General features: G+C 42.0%; 1 protein-coding gene across 1 annotated transcript; it reads right to left on the minus strand.

Annotated features, from left to right (window-relative positions):
* Positions 1-16,078: 16,078 nt before the first annotated feature.
* On the minus strand, positions 16,079-17,471 carry LOC131495681 (DDB1- and CUL4-associated factor 13-like). The gene has a single exon (XM_058700731.1). It carries the CDS (start codon positions 17,430-17,432, stop codon positions 16,095-16,097), a length of 1,338 nt encoding a protein of 445 aa, XP_058556714.1. The 5' UTR covers positions 17,433-17,471; the 3' UTR covers positions 16,079-16,094.
* Between the last annotated feature and the right edge of the window lie 598 nt (positions 17,472-18,069).

The raw sequence follows: 18,069 nt of genomic DNA on the forward strand, positions 1-18,069 counted from the left end.
TTTAAGGAATCAGTGAATCCACTGAAGCTTTCCTGGCTATCAGGAAGCACTCCACGCCTGTTTCGTAAACGCATTGGAGTGTTTCCTCGACAGGAGACTCTGCCCAGATCCCTGGGAAGAAAGGTGCCAGGTCACCCCACCCTCCTTCCCTTGCATGTGGCTTAGGACAAGGTGAACGTTTTTGGCAAAGAAGGCTACGTGAGGCATATTAATTTATTCTTTCGAAGCATTACTTTCAGGGGCGGCTGGTCGGTCAAGTGTCGGTCAAGTGTCCGACTTTGGCTCAGGTCATGATCTCACAGTTCGTGGGTTTGAGCCCTGCACCGGGCTCTGTGCTGACAGCTCAGAGCCTGGAGCCTGCTTGGGATTCTGTCTCTCTCTCTCTGCCCTTCCCCTGCTCGTGCTCTGTCTCTTTCTCTCTCTCTCTCAAAATTAAATAAAAATTAAAAAAAAAAGAAGCATTACTTACAGCTTATATATATTCTGCAATTATTTTTTGAGTGACCAAGAGTTTATATATGCGTCAAGATTTGGAGATGAAAAAAAAAGAGAGCTGAGGATCAAAGCAAACAGAATGACAAAAAAGAAAGAAATGTAGAAACTTGGGATGGAAAAAACTAGAGAAGAAATGTAACCAGTGCATGTTCCATGTCCTGGGGTCAACAATATTTAAGGGTCATAAAACCTAACACTATGGCAGATGGCAGAGAGAAGCTGGGAACGCATAAGTGTGTGAAAGACTTATCTACCACTGCAGGAAATAGATAATATCTAAGTATGGAGGTTCTTCAAAAAATTAAAAATAGAATTACCATGTGATCCAGTAATCACACTGCTGGGTATTTACCCAAGGAATATGAAGTCACTCATTCCAAAGGATACATATATCCCTATGTTTATGGCTTTATTTGTAATAGCCAAATTATGGAAGCGGCCTAAGTGCCCATCTACAAATGAATGGACACAGAAGATGTGGTATATACGTACAATAAAATATTATTCAACTGTAAGAAAGAATGAAATCCTGCCATTTGCAACAACGTGGATGGAGCTAGAGTTTAATGTTAAGCAAAATAAGCCAGTCAGAGAAAGACAGATGCCATATGATTTCACTCATATGTGGAATTTAAGACACAAAACAAATGAACAAAGGGGGAAAAAAGAGAGAGACAAACCAAAACCAAAAGCCAAAACCCCAAACTGCGCCCCCCCCCCCAAAATCCAGACTGTTTACTATAGAGAACAAACAGATGTTTATTGGAGGAAAGCAGGTGGGGGGGGGGGCTGGGTGAAACAGGTGAAGGAGATTAAGAATACACTTACCTTGATGAGCACTGAGTGATATATGGAATTGGTGAAACACTATATTATATATCTGAAATTAATATACCACTGTATGTTTACTACATTGGAATTAAAATAATATTAAAAAATAGATGTCTAAAATCGAAAAAGCCACACAAAGCGTTAGAAGTTTATTTTTCAGATGTATGAAGGACAGAGAGTTCAGAGTGGATGCACTTGGGGAAAAGGACAGAAGATGCTCTAAAGACTTCCTCCAGCCCTAGGTTAGTCTACTGGCCCTAATACTCTCCTCTGCTCAGACGCAGCCCGCAACCAGATCTGAGTGCCCCAGCCACCAAAGCTTGTTACCGAAACAGAAAGAAGAGGCAAGAGCCAAGCTGTAAAATGGAGAACAAGGCAGGCCTTTGAATAGGAAGAGATCGTGAGGCCCCCCAGGCAGCTGCAAGGCTAACCTCCAAAGTCAAGATCAGTTAAAATGATATTTGATTTTCTAGGTTGAATGGGAAACTTCAACCAAATAAAAACGATCTTCCTTGGGCAGCAGCTGAAATAATGGGGGAAGCCACAGGAGGTAGGAGGGCTCAGGGTAGGATCAAAGCTAATCTTTGGGTTGCTCCTTGCTCAGATGGCCCAGTTCGCCCCAGACTAATTGGGCCTCACACAGCTTGAAGACAAGGGGAAGAGACCCTTAACAGAGAGAAGCACAAAATAGAGGCAGAGCACAGAATGCCAGGGCTGGAACCAGTCTCGGTGGCCATCTTTGCCTGAAATGGAGACTGGGAAAATTCAGTATGTTTGAACAATCTAAGGACACAGAGACAGGGCAGAGCTGTCCGCTGACTTTGGGTATTCTGACCTTGTTTAGTTCTCTTTTTCTTTATACACCACTGGAGAGAGAGCAAGATACACAGAGCAATGGGCTCGTACAGTGAGCACTGGCTGAAAATCAGGAGACTTGGGTTCAAGATTCAGACCCAATGGAAACCAGTTGTTAAAACTTGGGAAAGTCACTGCTAACATTAAGCCTGAATTTTCTCATTTATAGTTTAGATGACATTCTATAAGGTTCTGGTTTTACTCCTAAAAGGCCAAGTTCCTAGCTTGGACAGAGGTATTTCATACTCATGTCATGCCTAGATTTAATTCCATAACTAGAGGGCCTCTACACATCCAGGCTCAGATCCCACAACTAGAGAGCCAGATTCTATGCTTGAGAGGCAAGAATTCGTATCTGGAGAAATTTTCCATGCCTAGAAGTCAGATTCCATACTTAGAGGGCCAAGTTTTTTTTTTTTTTTTAATGTTTTATTTATTTTTGAGAGAGAGAGAGAGAGAGAGAGAGAGAGAGAGAACAAGTGGGGGAGGGGCAGAGAGAGAGGGAGACACAGAATCCGAAGCAGGCTCCAGGCTCTGAGCTGTCGGCACAGAGCCCAATGTGGGGCTTGAACTCATGAACCACAAGATCATGACCTGAGCCAAAGTTGCACGCTCAACCAACTGAGCCACCCAGGCACCCATAGAGGGCCAAGTTTTATGTTTACAGGGTCAGGTTTTGTGTGGAGGACCAGATTATATGCATGAAAAGGCAGAATTCACACCTAAGAAAGCTAAATCAATGCCTGAAATTTCAGATTTCATAAATGGAGTTCAGGTTCCATGCATGTAGATCCTATTCCTATGACTCAAAGCCAGGTTCCATGTCTGGAGTTTCAGGTTCCACACTTTTTAGGCCATTTTTCACGACTAGACATTGATTTCCACACAAAGAGTGCCAGATTCCAAGCTTGTAGATTAAGATTTGCATATGGTGTACCAAGTTTCATGCTAATAGGGCAAGGTTCAATTTTCTTGAGAAACAAATTTCTATTATTGAAATCCTATGTTTCTTATCCAAAGTGATATGGCCCACACTTGTAAGGACATGTTCCATACTTGGAGATAAGGATTTTATACATGGGGTGCCAGTTTCCACGTTTGTAGGGTGATGTTCAATTCTTGGGAGATTGAGATTTCACGTATGGGTCACCAGTTTAAAGGTCATTTGCACAGTCTCAAGGAGAGGGAAAGAGGAAACCAAGCTTGGAGTCTGGGCAGCCAGAAACAATCCTGCTGCTGCTGCTGTCCCCACAACTGGCTGGGCCTAACGCTGGACAGGGATGCTCAGCCAAACTCCTGCCTCTACTTGGTCTGGAAGCTGGATGTCTCTGCCATTCCTGCACTCTCTCCTGAGTGGATCCTGCTCATGGCCTTGTCTTCCGCATTGAAATCACATGCAGAAGCATCAGTGGAAAGAGCCTGCTCCCTAGCTTTAAGGGAAGCTAGGAAAATTTGGTTTTTATTTTTTCTTTCTTTCTTTCTTTCTTTCTTTCTTTCTTTCTTTCTTCCTTCTTTCTTTTTTTATGTTTATTTTGTTTTTGAGAGAGAGAGAGAGAGAGAGTGTGTGTGAATTGGGGAGGGGCAGTGAGAGAGGGAGACACAGAACCCGAAGCAGGCTTCTGACACAGAGCTCCAACTCAGGAACCGCGAGACCATGACTTGAGCCAAAGTCGGACGCTTAACCATCTGAGCCACCAGGCACCCCTGGCTTCTATTTAAAAAAAAAACAAAAAAAAACAGACTCAGTAGGTAGGAGAGTTCCAAACTTAGAGTTCCCAAAGCATCTGGATGGCTAAAAAAGAATGATAAATGTTACTACACAAAGTATGCAATAATGACATGATTTTAAATACAAATATTTTATTTAAATCAGCACATGACTGAAGATTGCATTATAATGTTCATTTTACTATAATACTTTATTGTAACAGTTTTCTGCTTTTCCTCATTCCACAAATGATGCATGCTTCTTAATTTATTTTAAATTAATTGTGTTAAAAGGAATGATTGGTCAACAAATAAATCTTTAAAAAAGACATGCTTTATAGTGTTCGGTCTGGGGTGTGCATATTAAAATACACATTGAATTTCAAGACTTGACATTTTATTCTCCCATTCTGCATTTGAAAAACTTATTAACTTTTACAGAATTTTTTTTAATGTTTATTTATTTTTGAGAGAGAGAGAGTCAGAGCACAAGCAGGAGAAGGGCACAGAGAGAGGGAGACACAGAATCCGAAACAGGCTCCAGGCTCCGAGCTGTCAGCACAGAGCCTGACATGGGGCTGGAACTCACAAGCTGTGAGATCATGACCTGAGCCGAAGTCGGATGCCCAACCGGCTGAACCACCCTGGCGCCCCTAGAATGTTTAAAAATGAAGTAGATATCAATCCCATTTTAAGAATGGAAAGGCCCTGGTACAACATAATAAACCTGTCAGGTGTCACAAGCCATTGGTTAGGAAAACTGCTTTACTCTTCTCTGGGTGATACTTGAATCTCAGCTTCCTGTTGCTTACTGAATAGGCTTGTGACATAACCACAGCTGGAATGGTGAGAGTTAATCCCAGACTTACCCTGCTGCCTGAGATCCAGCTAACTACCACCCCTCCACCCCAGCTTGAACTGATCAATGAACGGATTGCCAGGGCCATTTTGAGTGGCTGCCTTCCAACCCTCACCCCCCCCCCCCCCACCCAATCAACATGAAATGACCCAAACCAAGAAACCAGAGGACTCTCCAGGTCAAGAAATCCACAGTGGCTCTAGAACACCCCCCACAGCCTGGAAGATGCCTGAACTGCAGGGTCAAGTCCAAGGGGTCTCAGGTGGACCTTTTAATAGCCTGTCCCATTTGGCTTTTCATTTACTGGGAATGAAGACTTTTTATACCCACAATGTGTTATTTGCTGGAAAGTGCTTACAAATAGCAGCCTGTAACCTTTTATCATATTTGTTCATTTAGACACAAAACAGGACCTTATCTTTAGTTAATGCATATGGTATTCCGGTTATAACCAGCGACCTTTTAGTTCAAAGAAAGTGACAGCAGCTTCTGCTTTCAACCAACCCATAAAATGGAGATGAGGAAATAGATTAAATGCTAAAACAGGGACCTAATCCCTTAGCAGCCCTGCAGGGGTGAGAATGGAGGCTTTCACTATTGAAGAGACACTTCTTTGAGGTCATGAAAGACACATGTTAAGAAGGATCCCACGTTATCCACCGCTTCTCCTGGAAATGTCTCCAGCCCAGAGTAACCAGGGCCTGTGATAGCGTAGATGTGTCTAGAGAAGCATGTGCTGAGCCTGCCATTCAGAGCCCAGCCCAAGTGTTGCTCCAGCACATCAGCACAGACCCCGACGCGGGGCTCGAACTCACAGACCTCGAGATCATGACCTGAGCCGAAGTCGGACACTCAACTGACTGAGCCACCCAGGCACCCCGAAAGTGTTGACATCTTGGCTTCAGTTGCATAACAGCAGAATCTTAAGGCAATGCTTTCCATGTCCTCTGTTATTTCTGGAGTCTAGAGGAAGTCTGTCACATATGTTCATGTTCTGTTGACAAGCTATTTGGGGAGGATCCCTGGCCACTGTCCCTGCTGCCAGGCCTGAGGTCTGATTTAAAAAACAAAAAGTTTGGGGCCCCTGGGTGCTTCAGTAGGTTCGAAGCATCTGACTCTTGATTTCACCTTAGGCCTTTTTCTCAAGATTATGGGATTGAACCCCACGTCAGGCTCCACGCTGAGTATGGAGCCTGCTTAAGATTCTCTCTCTCTCAAATATTTGCAAATGACATATCAGATAAAGGGTCAGTATCCCAAATCTGATAGAGCTTATCAAACTCAACACCCACAAAACAAATAATCCAGCGAAGAAATGGGCAGAGGACATGAATAGACACTTTTCCTAAGAAGACATCCAGATGGCTAACAGACACATGAAAAGATGCTCAACGTTATTCATCATCAGGGAAATATAAATCAACACCACAATAAGATACCACCTCACCCCTGTCAAAATGGCTAAAATTAACAACAGAAGAAACAACAGATGTTGGCGAGGATGCAGAGAAAGGGGAACACTTTGGCACTGTTGGTGAGAATGTAAACTGGTGAAGCCGCTCTGGAAAACAGGATGAAGGCTCCCCCAAAAAACTAAAAATAGAACCACCCTATGACCCAGAAATTGCACTACTAGGCATTTATCCAAAGGATAAAAAAAAATGCTGATTCGAAAGGGCACATGCACCCCAATATTTACAGCAGCGCTATCCACAATAGCCAAAGTATGGAAAGAGCCCAAATGTCCATCGATGGCTGAAAGGATAAAGAAGATGTGGTATATAGATACAATGGAATATTTCTCAGGGATCAAAAAGAATGGAATCTTGCCATTTGCAACAGTGTGGATGGAACTAGAGTACATTGTGCTATAAGTGAAATAAATCAGAGAAAGACAAATATGTGATTTCACTCGTGTGTGGAATTTACGAAATAAAACAGATGGACATAGGGAAAGGGAAGGAAAAATAAAATAAGATAAAAACAGTGAGGGAGGCAAACCATAAAAGACTGTTAACTATAGAGAACAAACTGAGGCTTGCTGGAGAGGAGGCAGGTAAGGGGATGGGCTAAATGGATGATGGGCGTTAAGGAGGGCATTTGTTGGGATGAGCACTGGATGTTATATGTAAGTGATGAATTACTAAATTCTACTCCTGAAACCAATACTACACTATATGTTAATTAACTTGAATTTAAATAAAATTTAAAAAAAGATTCTCTCTCAGGGGCACCTGGATGGCTCAGTCAGTTAAGCATCCGACTTTGGCTCAGGTCATGATCTTGTGGTTTGTGAGTTCAAGCCCCGAGTCGGGCTCTGGGCTGACAGCTCGGAGCCTGGAGCTGCTTCGGATTCTGTGTCTCCCTCTCTCTCTGCCCCTCCCCCGCTCACACTGTGTATCTCTCTCTCTCAAAAATAACATTTAAAAAATTAAAAAAAAAGATTCTCTCTTTCCCTGCACCATTCATGCTCACTCTCTCCAAAACAAAAACAAAAGCAAAAAGTTCATATGAACCTTTTCTTATTGACAAAGCTTTAGAGGAACACTCTTATGATGCATTTTCAAGGGGCCAGACTTTTAGGTAGAAAACATAAAACTGGACATTAAGAAGAGACCTCAATTTATAAGCAGAGCATCAGGGAAAAACTTGTGAGAACTGGCACTCTTGCCTGTTGAACCATGTTCAGAATAAGGCCTCATCCTTCCCAAAGTTGTTTCTGGCTTAAAGACAGCAGGTGGCAGCAAAATCAAGCTTTTTGGTAGCAGAAACTTCTGGAGCTTCAAATGGTTCTCCGAGGAGGAGAAGCAGCGTTTAGTGAAAACCTTTCATCTAAAAATCTAAACTCAGCACAAGAACAAACACAAAACAGAGAGAGGCGCTGCCACGATCAGCCTTAGCCGCTTCAGATCCACATGTCATTCCCTGCCTGCCATCCACGGAGCCACACCTTGTCCTTCCAAGGAATTCTGGGATTTCTATGGGCGGTGGCCAGGAAAGGAACTCGGTGTCTGTCTCTCTTTGAATAGTTATTCGACAGGGTTCCTGTCCTGATGATGCCCCTGTCACATGTTGAAGCGGGTTAACTAGGAAATGGTTTCTGGTCAGGGTTAGACTCGCTGGAGAGGTCAGCCCAAATTCAGAAGTGTATGAAGGAAGGGTTTTTGAAAAGGAAATTTTGTGGGCAATAAAAAGAAATGAGGTACTGATGCACTCTACAACATGGATGAACCTCAAAAACATTGCGCTAAGTGAAAAAGACAGTCGTAGAAGATCACATAATGCATGACGCCATTTATAGGAAACGTCCCGAATAGGGAAATCAAGAGACAGAAAATAGAATGGTGGCCGTCTAGGGCTGGGGAGGTGGTGCTTGGGGAGTGAATGCTAATGAGGACAAGGTTTCTTTTGGGGATGATGAAAGTGTTCCAATATTAAATTACGGTGAAGATCACATAACTGTATAAATATGCTATCAAATTGGACACTTAAAATTAAAAAAAAATTTTTTTAATGTTTATTTATTTTTGAGAGAGAGACAGAGCACTAGCGGGAGAGGCGCAGAGAGAGAGAGCGAGAGAGAGAGAGAGAGAGAGAGACACAGAATTGGAAGCAGGATCCAGGCTCTGAGCTATCAACATAGAGCCCGATGCGGGGCTTGAACCCATGAACCATGAGATCATGACCTGAGCCAAAGTCAGACGCTTATCCAATTGAGCCACCCCGGCGTCCCTTAAAATCTTTTTTAACATTTTTTTATTTTTGAGAGACAGAGCATGAGTGGGGGGGTGGTGGCATAGAGAGAGGGAGACACAGAATCTGAAGCAGGTTCCAGGCCCTGAGCTGTCAGCACAGAGCCAACGCAGGGCTTGAACCCACGAACTGCGAGATCATAACCTGAGCTGAAGTCGAATGCTTAACCAACTGACTGAGCTACCAAGGCTTCCTTCAAATTGTACACTTTAAATGAGTAAACTTTATGGGATGTAAATGATCCCACTAGGACTGTTTAAGGGACGCCTGGGTGGCGCAGTTGGTTAAGTGTCAGACTGCAGCTCAGGTCATGATCTCATGGTTCTGGAGTTGGAATGCCGCGTCAGACTCTGTGCTGTCAGCACAGAGACAGCGGCTTCTTCTTCTTCTTCTTCTTCTTCTTCTTCTTCTTTAATGTTTATTAATTTTGGGAGAGAGAAAGACAGAGCATGAGCCAGGGGAGGGGCAGAGACAGAGGGAGACACAGAATCCAAAGCAGGCTCCAGTCTCTGAGCTGTCAGCACAGAGCCTGATGTGGGGTTCGAACCCATGAAATCATGACCTGAGCCAAAGTTGGATGCTCAACCTACTGAGTCACCCAGGCGCCCCAGCACAGAGCCTGCTTCTGATCCTCTGTCCCCCTCTCTCTCTGCCCCTTCCCTGCTCTCTCTGTCTCAAAAATAAACATTAAAAAAAAAAGAACTGTTTAAAAAAAGAAGAGTGGAAGTATAGTTTGATCACTAATATACTTCAAGTGAAAATAAACCTCATAACTATCCAAGACCCTGAAAATGGGAAATGAGGTCAGTGATAATATTGAGTAGGAGGGACCCTCTCCCCCTGGCTACCTGAAGCACAAAACATGCCTGCAATATAAACGTGGACTGCAACAGTGTAATGGAAACACTGCCCCCACCAGAACAACAGTTTCCCTATCAGAGAATTGAATGCGTTATCATCACAAGTAGTTCTAGAAGTCAGGGAATATTGGGATAAGATGTCAACATCGTACTTTAAATTCAGGCAAGTTTTTAACTCCATAGGCATCCCACTAGCTTTGGTGGAGTGAGGGGGAGTTATACACTGTTCATGGCTAATGGACGAGAAACTGGGCTCAAAAGCCAACCTCTTATTTCAAAACTTGGTTCTGTCTCCTATAAAACTAGGTCAATTGAGGGAATAATAGTATCCCTATAAGGCTTTTGTAAAGATTCTGTGTGTTAATGTAAAGTGCTTAGAACAATGCTTGGCACGCAGGAGGCACTCAACAAATTCATTCATTCAACAAATGTTTATTGAATATAGTGGTGGTTCAGTATGTGACTGTTTTCGGTGTTGGGAATACTAAGGTCAATAAAACAGATTAGGTCCCTGCTTTCATAGAGCTTACTTCCTGGTGGGAAGAGGCAAACAGCAATAAAAATTGTATCTATATTGTTACGGACCGAATTGTGTTTTCTACCCCAATTCATATGTTGAAGCCTTAATTCTCAATGCAATGGTATTTACAGGTGGAGCCTCTGGGAGGTCATTACAGTTAGATGAGGTCTGAGGGTAGGACCCGCATGGTAAGATTAGTGCCCTTAGAAGAAAAGAAAGAGAAACTAGGGTGCTTTTTCCAATCATGTGAGGACACAGCTAGAAGGTGGCCATCTACAATAAGGAGGAGAGCTCTTACCAGGAGCCAAATCTGCCAGCACCTTGATCTTGGACTTCCAGCCTCCAGAACTGTGAGAAAGAAATACCTGTTGTTCAATCATCCAGTCTATGTTATTTTGTTACAGCGGCCTGAGCAGACTAATACAGATTTGTATATTAATATATATGCTTGATATAGGAACCTTGCATAGGTATATAGCTGGTTTTGTTGATGGAAATAGCCATACGCTAAACTAGTGTGAGGAACCCCTGTTCCCATTTTAGCAATGATACCTGCTGTCCACGGCGAAGCCTTGGAGAAGCCTCTTGATGATCCATGTGCTAGATTCTTTCCTCCATAAACTGATGAACTAAATGATCCTTGAAATGTTTGGTTCTGTCCGTGGCACGGTTGGAATAATAATTCACCTTTTGGGTCAATTACACACACAGGTATGCTAATGCTTGGGGTGCCCTTAGGGTAGACACTGATTATTTCAGTTGTACTCTTCAAATGGAAGACTAATTAAATCTCTACATTTGGATTTGGCTTCCCAGTTAGCAATGTTTCATTCCTGGAAAATAAATAGTCAGTGTGTGTCAGACAGAACAGCTTCTTTGGGTCATTTTTTCCCCTCTTCCTTGGCTTATTGTGAGCTCTGACTGTGCTGCTCTCCAGGAGTCTCTTCCTTCCTGGGATAATGGCCGAGAGAACAGAGCTCACGGTTTCCCTGAGGTCCTTTTGATAAATCGCTGACATCTGATCGATCCGTTCTCATTTCATTTGTTACTTGCACAGAAAAACTGTAGACCGTGTAAGAGCACAAGAACACCAGTTAAAAATCATTCAGACATTTTGTAAAATTTGATTTTTCTGCTTCTCTCACCCCTGAACTCTTCCAGTGGCATGTCTTGGGATGCACAAGATTTATTCAAGCTCTTCTGCTTTGGGGTCATCCAAATTCTCTGAGCAGGTGACAGCCTCTAGGAACGTTTCCAAGGAAGCATCTTATCATTTCCATCCTTTGATCCCAGGGCAGCTTCCACCACCAAATACACTGAAAGAAGCAAAAGTCTTCTGTCGTCTCTGGTGCATTGAGGCACAACCACCAAGTATTCAGAGCATACAGGTATCCCTTGCTTTTTAAAAGTTCATGTTATACCACTTCACCTTTGTGAAAAACCTACATTAGTACCTGTTTTGGCTAAATGAAAGAAATCCAAAGAGGATTTTACTTTTATGAAAAACGCAAAACAAGTGAAAATAACATTTTACTGTGAGCCTTTATTGAGGCAGCGCACACCCCGAGCTGCAAGAGCGGCCCCGCCCAGCTCCTTCCCCGAAACTCCACTCAGCATCTCAGCGACCAGCCCCCAGAGCTGTGAACTGCCTATGAGCATCTGTGCCTTATCTGTTTATTTTGTGCATTTGTTAGCAAGATGTGTCCTAAAGTATCAGAAAAGCCTAAAACAGGTTATTTTGGGGGGTCTGGAAATACTTACAAAATTTCCTCTTTGTTTTACACGATTTCAGGTTACGGAAGCTTTTGTAGGAAAGCTCTACTTTCAGATGGGGGTGGGGGCGGGGGGTTGGGGGGGGCGTTTTGTGGAATGGACCCGCCAGGTAGCTTGTGATGGCGGAAATATTTTTTTTCTGGAGACCAGACTAAAAGGATCTTCATAAAACCAGCAGATGTATTATTTTCACTTCTGAACAGTCCATTTGATAATAGACTGGTTCTCAAAAAAGAAATAGAAGTGAGATTTTTCAAAATATAAATATATGCCCAAGCTCACTCTTAAATGCAAACAAAAATTATAAGAGAATGGTTGGTGGGTTGGCAAAGAAACCCCAACCAAACAAACGAAAACAACAACAACAACAAAAAAACTGAATAGCTTCCTCTGTTAGCATTTTCACATAAAGGTTGCAGGAGTATCATTTATTGTATGGAGGGCAATTTGACAATATCTACTACCAAATTTTACGATGCACAAAGCCTTGGCTTCAGTGATTCCACTTCTAGGAATTTATCCCACAGGTATTCCAGATTTGCTCAAAGGTGTAGGTATGAAGATATTCACTGCAGAATTATTTGGTTAGTAAGAGGGAATACCCTAGAGCATACCCATACAATGGGATTTTATTAAAGAATGACGTCCACGATGTATTGCTGAGGGGGGGAAGGTACAGAATCATTTACAGGTAACTACATTTGTTTAATATACCGAAACTATTGACACAGGCTGCATCTGGGGAGGGAAATTAGAAAACAGTTTTTCATTTACACCCTTATCTTTCATTGTATACTTTTTTTTTTTTTTTTAACATTTGGATTTTGTACCATTTGTGTGTGTTACGTGTTCTAAAAGATAATTAAAAGTTCCACGGCCACAATAGGGACACAAAAATTCTGTAGGAATACTACCTGACATTTGTTGAATTTTGCTACATGTCAGGCACTGATTTTCTAAACACTTTGCATGTGTTATGTGATGTGATTCAACCACTACCTTGTAAGATGGGTACTATTACCTCCATTTCTTTCCACAAAAGGGGAAAAGTGTGGTAGAGAGAGTCTGAATAACTTGCCCAAGGATTCACAGCTAGTCAGTGGATAAACTGAGGTTTGAACCCAGGCACCCTGGCTCCAGAGACCCAACTCTTAGCCACTATACTATACTGCTCCCGTATAACCTCAGACCTCCATAATGAACTTTTAATTATAGTGCAGCCAGTATAAAGCTTAGATAACAAACTCAGATGTGCAAGAAATATCTCGCTTCTTTATTTTCTTTGAATCAACTTATATCCAATTCTCGGTTCCCATTCAGCTTTATGGGCAGGAAGTATAATCTCAGTCATTGCTAAGGTTCCCCCACTTCAAGGGCTGTACAGGGTCTTGGAGTCTTACCTGGCAGAGACTCGGCCGGTTGTCAGCCCACGGCGATGACCGCAGAGATGTCCACCAACCGAGTTCAACACTCTCCAGCCACAGAATGGAGTCCTACCCACTCTCACGCCCAAGCTGCAAACATTTTTATATTCTCTGGGAATTTGCTCCTTCCCTTTCCCCACAACCTTCAAAGGCATGGAGAATACTCTTTTCAGTGAGCTGAGGTTTTATCTGAAGACAGCAAGATCATTCTGCAAAACATCTATACAATCCGGAATGATTGTAAAAAATAAATAAAACGTTGTCTTCCATTGGTAGCTGGTTTGGACCGCAGCATGGGACAGTTAATACTCATAGTTTGAATGCAAAGGCACATGGAGTATACTTTGTGGAAGGGACAAAAACCTCAAGGGGCAATGAGGATATTCCCCCTTTACCCCTTAAATGTCCTCAAATAAAAATCAGGCAAGTTCCCAGCTTCTGCTCAGCTCAACTAACCAGCCCATAAGTGCAGAAAAGAAGACAAGACTGGAATCCAAGGCAAGAAGCATTAGAATCCATGCTCCTGGAATCAAAGAGACCGTGTTTAAATAGACACCAGGTTGATAGCAAAATTTTAGGATGGCTATAGCAGGCAGGAAAAAGAAGATGTATGATCCAAGCATAAGGTCTTTTGACTGTAGGAGCCCGGGTGAGAGGTCTGCCCCAAATTCCATCTGCCACCAATGAAAGCAGAAAGGAAATGGGTGGTGAGGGCCAAGCCATAGGGAAAGACTCCAAGATGGGTGTGCCTCCTGTGTGTTTAGTAATCATGCTCAACTCAGCAAATTTGAGTTTCTTTATTCTTTGGGCAACTATCCATGTTAATGAGCAGGGAACATTTGATCTTAAGCAGTTCCAAAACCCAATTTTCCCCCAGCCTTCGTAGAGGGAAAGAAATGGCTGCAGTACTGGTCATATTTGCTTGTGAGCACTCCTGGTCAGCTAATTCCTGGTCCTTTGCTCCACCTAGTGGATTTCCAGGCTAGAGAGGCTCTGAAAAGAGAACACTGGTGTGAAGGATGTACTTTTGCTGATAAATCTGGACTTCTGTCAGTTTCTTTATAGACAATACCCTGTTCCACGCCAATCTGTCCTTGTCCATGTTGAGTGAGCTCTTTCAAGTATTTTCATTTAAGCCAAATGTGTAGCTGTGAGTCAGCAGAATCTAGTGCATTCCTTTCCTCTGTGTGTGTGTGTGTGTGTACATACATATATATGTGTGTGTGTATGTATATATATATATATATATATATATATATATATATATATGTATATGTGTGTATGTATGTGTATATACACACATACGTGTATATATATACACACGCATGTGTATGTATACACATGTATGTGTGTATATATATACATATAGCATTATATGATCAGGAGGCACAAATAAGCACAGAAAAGCATATTCTACTCATAATTTTGTCCTCCAATGGCCAAACTCAATCAAACCTCTACAGGGTCATTTAATTAAATAATGGCCTACTGACTTGTTAATCCTCATGGGGCTCCTTTGAACAATAACTGGTTAAATAGTCATAAGACTTTTTTGAGAAGTTTCACATTCAATTATTTTTATTTTATTTTATTTTTTTAAATTTACATCCAAATTAGTTAGCATATAGTGCGACAATGATTTCAGGAGTAGATTCCTTAGTCCCCTTAACCATTTAGCCCATCCCCGCCTCCCACAACCCCTCCAGTAAACCTCAGTTTGTTCTCCATATTTATGATTCTCTTCTGTTTTGTCCCCCTCCCTGTTTTTATATTATTTTTACTTCCCTTCCCTTATGTTCATCTGTTTTGTCTCTTAAAGTCCTCATATGAGTGGAGTCATATGATTTTTGCCTTTCTCTGACTTACTAATTTCACTTAGCATAATACCATCCAGTTCCATCCACGTAGTTGCAAATGGCAAGATTTCATTCTTTTTGATTGCCGAGTAATACTCCATTGTGTGTGTGTATATATATATATATATATATATATATACACACACATATATATATGTGTATATATATATATATATATATATATATATATACCACATCTTCTTAATCCATTCATCTATCAGTGGACATTTGGGCTCTTTCCATACTTTGGCTATTGTCGATAATGCTGCTATAAACATGGGGGTGCATGTGTCCCTTCAAAACAGCACACCTGTATCCCTTGGATAAATACCTAGTAGTGCAATTGTTGGGTCACAGGGTAGTTGTATTTTTAGCTTTTTGAGGAACCTCCATACTGTTTTCCAGAGTGGCTGCACCAGCTTGAATTCCCATCACATTCGATTATAAAAACAGATGAGAGAACATTATAAAGCATGGCAAAACTAAGGATTTCTGGTTCAAAGGGATTCAGAGCTGTTTCTTACACAAAATCTATATGTGGAGACGAAGATGAGTACAGGGTAGGCTTAGATCATTAGAGTACAAAATAAATTCACCAATCTATACCTATTTGTTAGCCTACTCTGCCCACGTGAGTCACCAGCCTTAAAATCAATCAAGTCATTATTCTTTATTTCTTACATATAGTTGATATTTAATTGCTGTTATGAGTCGAACCGTGTCCCCCAAATATTCATTTGTTGACATCTTAACCCGCAGTACCCGAATGTGACCCCATTTGGAGATAAGGTCTTTACGGAGGTAACCAAGTTAAAATGAGGCCATGAGGGTGGGCCCGATTCTGATGTGACTGGTGTCCTTATGAAAAGGGGAAATTTGGAGACAGACATGCATGAAGGAAGAACACCATGAGAGGGTGAAGATGGCCATCTACAAGCCAAGGAGAGAATCTTGGAACAGATCCGTCCCTCCCAGCCCTCAGAAGGAATCAACGCTCTCAACATCTTGCTTGTGGATTTCTCATTTCCAGAACCGTGAGACAATGTCTTTCTTTCTTTTTTTTTTTTTTTTTTTATTATTCTAGAGCCAGTATTTTTATTTACATTTGCAAATCAAAGTGTAACAAATCATCATGTATCAGGAACGTAGGAATACCAAGTGTTATTTCACAACTGCCACTATGTGTTTCTTCTTCTCCGACACAATCGATACAGATCCAGGCTTGCTATGTTTGAGACGATTCACTTCCTTTCGTCGACGAGCTTCCTTCATGATGCGCTGTTCCTGAATCTGACTGTAGATGGATTTTGGTAGATGTCGGTGACGAGCAATGCGTTTTATATGAGGATGATGTTGAAATTTCTCTTTCAATTTCTGGTTATAATCTTTGGCTGCTTTTTCTCGTGATGTAAGCACACCCAACTTTTCAGAAGCATTAGCTTTCCACAGACGAATGTTCATTTCATCAGATCCACACATAATATATTTGCTGTCAGAAGTCCATTTTACACAGATAACATGTTGCATTCTCTTTGTGTGATAGACTTCCCTGCTTCTACTTTTGTCCACAGGAAAGATTCGAATAGATTTATCAAAACTAGCAGACACAAACTCTTTCCCAGTGGGAGAATAATCCACATCAAGCACCGCAGATACATGATCCATATGTACCATTACAGGAGTGTCCAGTGCACGCATATCGAAAGTATACAAGTTGTAATCTTCATTTGCTGCAGTAAAAATGAAAGCTTCCATAGGGTTCCAACAAATTGTGTTTGTTCTCATATCTAAGATGAACTTTTTCAGGGGAGTAGCTTGCCTCATGTCATATAGTACTATATTCCTATCAGAAGCACAACTTCCCAAGAGAAATGTCTCAATCGGGTTAAATTTAACACTACTTATACTGTCGAATCCCCAGGTCATTGAACATATAGGACTTGTTCTTTGTTCATCCCAAATGTCTACTTGCTGTCCACATGTGGCAAAAACAGCTTCCTTCCAGTGATGATCAATCCCTGTATATACTGTCTTTCCTAATATTGTATGCAACGGTTCCTCCTCTTCTCCATAGCCTGGTCCATCCATTTTCCACTGCTTCACAGTTTTGTCATCACCAACAGTAAAGAAAGAAGTCCCACAAAAGCGAGTACATATTCCTTGTACAAAACCCTCATGGGCTTGTATCGTACGGATACATTTTCGTTTAGTCAAGTTCCAAATTCTAACCTCTCCATCACATGCCCCAGAAAGGACAGTAGCCAGGCTCTTTGGGTGCTTTGCCAAGCAATTGACTCCATCTCGGTGACCATCCAGGGAAGCAAGGAATGGTTTTGCAAATACCCGTTCCAATTTGGTAGCATTTAAAGCTCTTACATACTCTCGCGGGACTTCAAAAGGATGTAAGGTAGGATCATAGTTTCTTGGAACTCTTTGTAAGTCCAGCTTGGTTTCGCGGACATAGTTGTCCGGGTTCCGGCTCAGCATCTTCACCTTCATTTTGGCTGCTAGGTGTGCCCGACTCCGAGCCTTTCCTCCAAGTTTTTTCGAGACAATGTCTTTCTATTGCTTAAGCCACACAGTTTGTGGTACCGTGTGATGGCAGCTCTAGAAAACTAATACGATTGCCTCTGGCAAATGAGCTCATAGAATGCTAGAACTGGAAAGGATATCTGAAAATATATTGCTTGACTCCCTTATTCTGAAATGAAATGCCTAAGGTCACACAGCAAGTTGGTGACTTTAGTCACGCTTTTGGCTCAATCTTTAGTTCATTATGTTCTATCATAGCCTACAGGCTATTTCAAAGATGGTGGCAAAATCAGCCTACGATGGTGATTAGGTCCAAAACTTGGTTGGAAAGAATTTCTTGGGGGACAGTATGCAAGCATTGGCCCTTTCTGTGTATGCTAATGAAAGCATATGTTAAGTAGACGAATTAATTGCTGGTTGGATGCCAGCCAGAAGACTGATACCCAGTGGAACAGTGAGACAGGTAACTTGACCTCTGGCTGGGCTGATAGGATCCATCATCCCTTTAAATAGGCACTTGGTGGTGAAGGTCTGGCCCTGGCTGGCGGGCTACTCCCACCCCAATGAGGATGATTCACCAGAATGACCTAATCATCTATGGGTC

The sequence above is a fragment of the Neofelis nebulosa genome, chromosome 15 (assembly GCF_028018385.1).
Source record: "Neofelis nebulosa isolate mNeoNeb1 chromosome 15, mNeoNeb1.pri, whole genome shotgun sequence".
Taxonomy (NCBI): Eukaryota; Metazoa; Chordata; class Mammalia; order Carnivora; family Felidae; genus Neofelis; species Neofelis nebulosa.